At 36.5% G+C, this 8,996-nt stretch overlaps 1 protein-coding gene across 1 annotated transcript; it reads left to right on the top strand.

Moving 5' to 3' along the window:
• Window positions 1-5,114: 5,114 nt before the first annotated feature.
• On the top strand, window positions 5,115-8,786 carry mnx2b (motor neuron and pancreas homeobox 2b). The gene is made up of 3 exons (XM_056737559.1): window positions 5,115-5,553; window positions 7,810-7,970; window positions 8,421-8,786. The coding sequence occupies exons 1-3, from the start codon at window positions 5,115-5,117 to the stop codon at window positions 8,784-8,786; spliced, it is 966 nt and encodes a 321-aa protein (XP_056593537.1).
• The last annotated feature ends 210 nt before the right edge of the window (window positions 8,787-8,996 follow it).

Here is an 8,996-nt window from a genome sequence, read left to right as displayed (position 1 = left end):
GAGAAATATTTGGGTATATTTTCATATTTAATATAGTAAACTGTCGTAAATTGTTGAATTCTGCAAGATGTTATAGTAATTACTACATTCAAATGTATACTATTGTACAGTATTCATAAACAATAGTGAACTGATCATCTGTTATAAATAATGGGTCACACTTTATTTTAAGGTTCATTTCTCGGTATTAATATAAACCATTAACTATGACTTTTGCCTAATGTGTTGCTTATTAACAGATAGTAAGGTAGTTGTGAGGTTTAAGAATTTGGTAGGATTAGGGAAGTAGAATATGGTCATGTTAAATGTGTGCTTTGTAAGTACAAATAAACAGCCAACATGCTAAAAATAGGCATCTAATAAGCAACTAGTTAGTAGTGAGAATTGGTCCATATATTCATGTGTTACCAAATAATGAAGTTTACTCTACTAGTATATAAAGTGTAAAATATTGCAGAGTATTATATTCATAAGCACACTTTGTAAATGCACACTATAGTATTCTGTAGTATTTACCATAAGATGATAACCTGTAATAAATATGGTAGCATACAGTACTTTAATATGTACAGTAAAGTATTGCTAAATTGTAGTACTGTAGTATATTATTGTGATTGCAACACTTTGTTAATGTTTACTGTATTCTGTAGTAGCTGTGGTACGTTAATAAACTTGAGTAAATAATGTAGTATGTTTTCATATTTAATAAAACAAACTGTAGTAATTTATATTATACTGTACTACACTGTAAATCTATGCTGTAATTTTCTATGCTGAAAAAGCAGTTTTTCTATCAAATTGCTGTAGATTTGATTTCTACTTAATATTTTCCTATTAGTACAGTTTTAAATTTAAGTTCCACTTTACTTTACCCAAAATTAAAAACTTTGACTTGTGAGATTCAAATGAGCTAGAAGAGACTGGTTTTACACTGCAAAAATCACATTCTTTTTACCACAATTAACCATAGTAAATAGTAAAGTAAAGGATATTTTTCATCTGATGTGAAATGTGCAATTGTGTTAAGATAATGAGATTAATAATCCTCATGTCTGTAAATGCATTGCTCTGTATGAATGAAGCAGCAGTTCTCAGGTGTGCAGAAAGGGAAGTGTCACTCTTATCTGTGAAGTCGTGTTATCTGCACTAATAATGACACATCACAGAGCGATCGTAGCCATAGTGAAACTGATCAACATAATAAAGCCGCATAATTGAATGGACCATCTCTGGTGAATTTATGAGACCTGATGGGTCCAGCCAGATAAAAACATATTAAATTCAACAGCGCAAGTGACACTGAAAGGTGTTAATCGAGGACAAAACCGCTGATAAATAATGTCATTTTCTGGCGTTTGGATAAAAGCTGGACATTTATCAGTGTTTAGATGAAGTGCCAGCAAAGATGTTTTCTTCACAGGAATAATGACTGTAATGTATTGGATGAAACACAAACATTATTCAACAGCGAGTTACATGAACAAAGTTATCCCCGACGAAAGATCACAGATGAGATCTCTTTAATATCTCCTTTATTTATCCTAGACATCAAGTTGTTTAAAAGGAGAACAAATGGAAATGTTTATCTTAAGAGTAAGAAATCTCACAAAAGAATTGTCAAGATTATTCAAGAACTCCATTTAAACTCAAACATTTCTCATCAAATCCAGATTTTTTATCTCTATAATATTTATTCATATTACACCTCCTTTCTCTTTATGTGTTTAAAAATATGTTTTTTTTCTTCTCCTAAGTAAGCCTGTTAACTCGTGATATGAGAAAGAACGTTAGTAATGCTTTTGGATTGTGTTTTTGATCTGTGATCTGGTTTACTGTGCTCCATAAAACATCTTTATTCTTTATTAGGAATCACACCTTCATTTTCTCTAATACAAATCTCAATTAGTGCACGACATATTACATGATAAAGTGTAGAGACAGGATGCATGATGGTCTGGACATTTGCAGCGATATTGTTTGTGAAAACTGGTGTTCGTCCAAATGAGTTTCCATCTGCTTAATTAAACGTGTTTACTTTCAGGACCACAGTATTTTATACACGCCCGATTTAAATAACACAAGACTTGCCACTAAAATCAAAGAAAACAGATTACAACTGCAGTTTGATCACTTAAATTAGATTTTTACATGATTTAAGATAGTGTCCCATATAGGCCGACGAAAGTCAATGCGAGGCCAGATGCTTATAACATTAAACAAAGATCAATAATGAAAGTTCTGTCATCAATTACTCATCCTCATATCATAAACCTGTATGACTTTCTTTCTTCTGCAGAACACAAAAGAAGATATTTTGAAGAACGTGATAACCAAATTGAACCCCATTGACTTCCATTGTATGAACACGAAACCCTTAAGACATTTCTCTAAGTATCTTCTTTTGTGTTCCACTGACGAACCCGCACATGCAGTACAATTTTATTTTCCTAAGACAAATTTATATGGAACACTCCATTTTCAACCATATACTGTATTTCGAATGACTGAAAGGTATCTTGAGGCCTTTTATTCCCAGTGAAAGCAGATGAGGTGACTGCTGACTCAAGCACAAGATCAAAGAAAACACATGTGCCGGTCAGCTCTGTGTGATCATCGCCGAGCCGCGATAATGACGGCAAAATATGCCAGTAATCGGTGATAAGACCTTTAATGTTCTGTAAACTAGACGAGCACTAAAGTTTACAGGCCTTCAATGAAATGAGTAACTTTGACTTTGAAGAAAAACTGCACTGTGTGATCTACATGCAGACCATACAGTAGGCTACGTGCACTGCAGATGAACATTGCGCACATGAACAAATATGAAAGGAATCGATCAATGTGATACGTTGCTATAAAGCCCACAGCTGAGAGAAGGCCCGTATCACTCATCTTAGATCTTTAGACGTGTCTGTCATTGCTGTGAGAATCAGGAGGCAAAATGCGCGTGCGTGCGTGCCGAGGACGCGACCCGAGACCAGCAGTGGCAGCGTTCACATTGATTCAATTTAATCTGCGCAGCTCTGTCACGGGGTGCCAATGACGGATTTACCAGCGGCCCGGCTGTTTAAATGACTTTTAAATCATAAAAGCAGGGGGCGGCAGAGCTTGTTGCTGGGAATCTGCGGACAGCACTTGATTTCCCTCGAGCAAATTAGCTCTCCGGCTGTGTGTCAAATCCCGATGCGCTGCGTAACAGACCGCATGTTGGGCGCGTGCAGTCACTTGCTAGAAATAATCGTTTGTATTCAAAATGCATTAAACGCGCAATGCGATTTTAAACACATCTCCTTATAGGCCTATTATAAATAATTTTTATTTTTTTGCAATTTGGTCTATTTATGTTTTTATCCTTATGTGGTGAATAAAGCAGAAAAGGCTAAATGTATAACCAAATTCATTCATCCTATAGCACTTTTCACAAGTTTGCATTGTTGCCCACAGAACATAAAAGGCTGAGGCACAAATTAAAGTTAGACGATAAAAAACAAAGTTTAATTTCGTTCAATAAATGTATGATTAAAACGTTATAAAATATTCATAGCTATACAATGGGCCTATGTAACAGAAGTTTTGTTTTAAAAATAAATAAGTCATATTTTAAATATAATTTACGTATTCAAGATGCATGGGTATGACCAAACGTGATGTCTAGGTAGTCTGCACACTAGGTTTATACACACAGTCGGTCACCAGCAGGGCAGACAGACTGTAATCTAGAGGGTGACCCGCTTCAATTTTCTCAGGTCATGACAAAACAACAGTTTCACATGCAGAGGATGGTTTTATTCATCCTCGCCAATATTTAAAATAGGAATGCTGAATTTCAATTCATTTCCTCTCGATTTATTGCATGTTTACGACGACCAGTTCATGACCTGAATGAATGTGTTAAATAGATTGCATATTTCACACAGCCTACCACTCTTTCCGATATTAGTATTTTTTGCCTGGATTTTTAAGTAAAAAGCAAAAAATATACTGTTTGCGATGTGTGAATGAATATATATTTCCAGACTCATTTATTTTTAAAAAAACAAAAATCACACAAATTAAGCGATTGTTTCGAATCGAAATGACAGAGAAATATCAGTCTGCACTAGTTAATTTAATGGACAGCTTTTAAACACTTGGAAACGCTGTTTGTGTTCATTCTAACAGTGAACGTGTTGTTATTATGTTGGTGGGAAATAGAAAAGTTATCATTTATAAGATCAAACCCTTCTATTACTGAAAATATCGTTCAATGTGAGATTCTAACAATTAGGCTGTGTAATGCTCTATTTTATGTATATGTAACGTAAAGTCGTTAAATTCGATTAGTCGTAAAATTGTAATTTAATAATTATTAATAAAATACATACGAATTCCATATTTGATTTGAATAATTATAATTTTGTTGTTATTGTACTTACTTTCTTCTTACTATTATCATTATTATGATGAATTATTAATTCATTCATTGCTATTGTTGTTATTATTATATAAAAATATGGGTTTTACTATATTCTGCTGATGGATGTAATTATCCCTCAGTGAGTTCTTTCTAACTGTATTTAAACAAATGAATCACACAGTGAATGAGGTGTTTAGTCTCCTGCACTTTAGAAAGCATTTGCAATCTTTTGCAGGTATCTGTGGTCTGATGCTGGTGAAAAACAACACAAGGACGACCTCGGCGCGCCTGCATTAACTACAGTATGTTTAGTTAATTAGAAAACTGTCAAGTGATCAACTCCTGCAGCCAATGAGCGCGCACGCAGGCGTTACGACTGAAGATGTGAACGCGCAGGAAAGTTCACAGAACAGTGGATGAAAGGGATACTGTTTCACAGAGTCGTACTTTAGAGGAATTTAGCAGTCCTGGATTTGACTTCCAGCCACTTTATGCGCGCGTACGTTTTTGGGAATACACAAGAAAACGCTACATAGATAATTTGGCGTCTCATTGGGTGGGATCCAAATGGGTAGACATCAGGGGATAAACTATTGTACAGCTCTTCAACTGATTAAAGACAATAAGACATCGGGTAATCGAGTTTAAAACGCGATCACGCTTTTGCGCAAAACGCACACAATACACTGGGTACTTCAAGCGACTCCAAAGTTTTGCGATGGAAAAATCTAAAAACTTCCGGATCGACGCCCTTCTGGCTGAAGAAACACACAGAGGGAACCGAGAAGTATCACCCGGACTCAGTAGCGACAGCCCGACGGGCAGCCCGGTGTCATGCAGGCGCGCGGACACCCCGTCTCCACGCGGGACAACACTTCACCTTCAACCTGGAATCATACCTAAACCAGGTCTGCTCAATCTCCCACACCCAGGACTCACGTCTCTTCACCAAGGCTCGATCCCGGGCATGTACTCTGCTCCCATGTACCCCCTCTCAGCTCTGGGAGGCCAGCACCCTGCTTTGGCGTACTCGGGTTTTACGCAACTGATGCATCCGTATCCGGAGCAGCTGAAGGCGGCAGCAATGGCTGGATCTTTACCCCTGGAGCACTGGATACGAGCTGGGATCATGCTGCCACGACTTCCAGATTACACCTGTGAGTGGGGTTTACGCACATATATAATATCCTGATTAACAGATCCGTTAGAATGTGCTTTCAAATATAAAGATATATTGTAAACAAATTTTAAATCTTGCTAATGAAATTTATGAAGTATCAAAATGTTGTGGAATCACTTAGATGCAACAACAAAAATTATAGAACGAATAAACGTTAGTTGTGGATATGAAAACAATTAAATTAACCAAGATATAGCATTCACAATTTCAAGACACTTCAAACTGTTTGAATGTCAATTAACCATTGACTTACAAAGCATTATAAAGTTTTATTTAATGATAATATTAACGTATCAAAAGTGTTTTAGACTCTTAATAAAACAAATACTCACAAATCTTGTTCCGTGTTTGTTGGAAACTAAACTAAACTTCCTTTAATAAAAATGAAGATAACAGTGTCTGTCTGGTGAGAAAAAAATACAACAGAATTTGGAAGACAATAGAATGATGTTACACTATGGAAAGTTATTGAATTGCACAATATTAGTATACATTTATTCGTGACATTACAAAAAATACTTAATTTAGTTGCATCATTGCTATTGTCATATTGTATGCAAATATTGTGGATGACCACAAAATCCTTTTCAAGGCAATCAAAGTAGTGCAAACACAAATAGAGAGAGAGAGAGAGAGAGAGAGGGGGGGGTGGCTATGGTTACTCTCACCTGCCACTCTTAAAACACAGGGGGTTAATTTGTCACCAAGCAATTACTGTATTCATGATAAATGATTAACCTTTAAATATTAAACTGAAATTGTGGTGCTCATATTATAAAAGTAGCTGAACATCTGTTGGGTGCCTTTAAACAAAGTAAAAAATGATTTAGTTTAAGATACGACTATTTTTTAATATGATACATTTCCTGAAATGCATTCTATTTACCTGCATATGAAATATACAGCAGTGCACATGATAAACATATTATTTTATCTTTAGGTACTTAAAGAAAACGACAACTCAACAATAAAGTCATTTTGACTCTCTGACTAAACAATCATCTAAACCGGTTACAAGGATTTATACCAAACTGTAATAATATAATTTTATTTTTGGCTTCTTTATAAAGCTATAAATGTCGTGTTGATGGAAACTATCTTTATGCGAAAGAGAAACAATAAACAAACGCCTTAAACACACTGCAGTTCATCAATAAAATCCCAAAAGCGTTCATTGAATTTTCATTAAGTTAATGGCTTGCTCTTGGGTTTTATGGCCGCTCGGCTCGCCATCCGTTGTGTTCAACAATAAGCTGCAGAACAGCTACTATTATGGTAAATGATAGCTGCAAATTCTGGCCTTCCTTTCCCAGCCCCACGAGTCCTTGACTTTATATAAAAGAGACAAACATCTCATAAAAATAATCTAGACACGGATAACAGCGGCTCACGTCCTTTTTGCCTGCCTGGTGCTAAACTTTTATATAGAGGCACAAGAGGCCTGTTATTCATTTAGAAAAGATTTACAGGGTTTTCAAGAGCATTAGGAAAAATGCTGCTAAATGTTTATGCCAGTTTAAAGTTTAAATCAGATCAATATAAAGTTATGTTGAACTTCAGCATTAATCAGTTTTGCGTCAGTTTGGACAAACCCGTAACTCTACATCTTCAATTCAACAAACCTGAATGATCAACACAAGAAGATATTTTGAAGAACGCTACCAAACAACACTGAACTCCATTGACTTCCATTGTATGGTCACAAACCACTCACACATTTCTCCAAATATATTGTTTTGTGAAAATATTCTTTACTGAAAAAAGAGTCACTTACAGGGAAAAGAATCACATGAGGGAGAACAAATGATGACATCATTCTTTTTTTAGGTGAACGCTCCCTTTAAATCTTTTTCATTGATGGTTTTAGTGACAGTTCACCCAAAAAATAAAATTCTGTCATCATTTCCTCACCCTCAGATTGGTCCAAAGCTGTATACATATCTTTGTTCTGCTGCACACACAGGAATATAAGAATGTCAGATCTTGTTCCCCATTTACTCCCATAGTATTTATTAACAATATTATGTCAGTAAATGGGGGGCTTAATTTCTTCCCTTGTGTTCAGCAACACAAAGGCATGTATACAATTTTGGACCAATCTGAAGGTGAGTAAATGATAACGGAATGTTTATTTTTGGGTGAAGTGTCCCTTTAATGTTATGGCATCTTTGGGCATGCGCAGTCTTTTGTATGTTAATGCTGAAATATATTGATGATTGTTTTTGACTTACAGCAGCTCCCCAGTCTGGTTTAATGGGGAAATGTCGCAGGCCGCGCACGGCTTTCACCAGTCAACAGCTACTGGAGCTCGAGAACCAGTTTAAACTCAACAAGTACCTCTCAAGACCCAAACGCTTCGAAGTGGCCACATCGCTCATGCTGACCGAAACACAGGTGAAGCTTCAGCTGAACACCCCCAAGGAAATGTCCTTAAAGTCACCATGAAACGGCTTCTGAAATTAGAAAAATAAGTTTTGAATGGTTTGTTGTAAATAAGACCTGGAGTGGAGGGCTAAACATGGCAATTGGACAGTCAATATATATATATATTATTTTTTGGACTGACAGTATATTTTTGTCGCTGACGTCATGTAGTAAAGAGTTGTTGTTGAGAGGGGGAGGCAAAGGATCTTAACGTTTTAGATTAAAGATTGTAAACACAAATTAATAAAAAAAGATGTGCACGGATTAATCGTTTATAATAATCACTGCAACACTGTGTAAAACACTTTTCCTGTTTGATTTCATGGTGACTTCAAATTCAAATATTGTCATAATTTATATGTTTTTAATAAAGGCCAATCTATATTCAAAATGATCACCTTTAATTGCGTGTGCATGCAGGTGAAGATCTGGTTCCAGAACCGTCGGATGAAGTGGAAACGTAGTCGTAAGGCTAAAGAACAGGCCGCTCAGGGCGAGGCCGAACACCAACGGAGAGGAACCAAGCCGACCAATGAGAGACCAGGAAGAAACGGCCGCCGGACATCAGGTATGGATGATGAGCTGGATGAAGATATCGACGAGGAAGATGAAGAGTATGATGAGGAGGACAGAGAAAAACACAAGTTCACCAACAACCTCAACATCCATCGCTCCACAGATTACCTGCACCACACGGCTGAACTGGGATACCACCCGGATAGCTCATTCTCCGATGACGACATGGACGAGGTTGGGGCTGACAGGAAGATTGGGGCGGGCTTATAAACAGACAAATTCAGAGGATCCGGAAGTCGAAATAGAGTTTGTAAAACAGACTGCAGGAACCGACAAAGATATCAAACAGTCCTGCGAAAAACTGAGCAACCCAAATTGTACTGATAATCGCCTCAGGACACGTGCTTCCAATTCAGAAAAACACATTACCCCAACAAACAATATATAAAACGTATGTGTTGTTTTTAGAAGACATGCATC

Source organism: Triplophysa dalaica, chromosome 2 (assembly GCF_015846415.1).
Source record: "Triplophysa dalaica isolate WHDGS20190420 chromosome 2, ASM1584641v1, whole genome shotgun sequence".
In the NCBI taxonomy this organism is placed as follows: domain Eukaryota; kingdom Metazoa; phylum Chordata; class Actinopteri; order Cypriniformes; family Nemacheilidae; genus Triplophysa; species Triplophysa dalaica.
The sequence above is the reverse complement of the archived record's forward strand: the minus strand, read 5'-3'. Positions and strand labels throughout refer to the sequence as shown.

Coding starts and splice junctions, on each gene's coding strand:
- mnx2b (XM_056737559.1), top strand. CDS start 5,115: ATGGAAAAATCTAAAAACTTCCGGATCGACGCCCTTCTGGCTGAAGAA. Junction 5,554..7,809: donor ACGACTTCCAGATTACACCT/GTGAGTGGGGTT, acceptor TTTGACTTACAG/CAGCTCCCCAGTCTGGTTTA. Junction 7,971..8,420: donor TCATGCTGACCGAAACACAG/GTGAAGCTTCAG, acceptor GTGTGCATGCAG/GTGAAGATCTGGTTCCAGAA.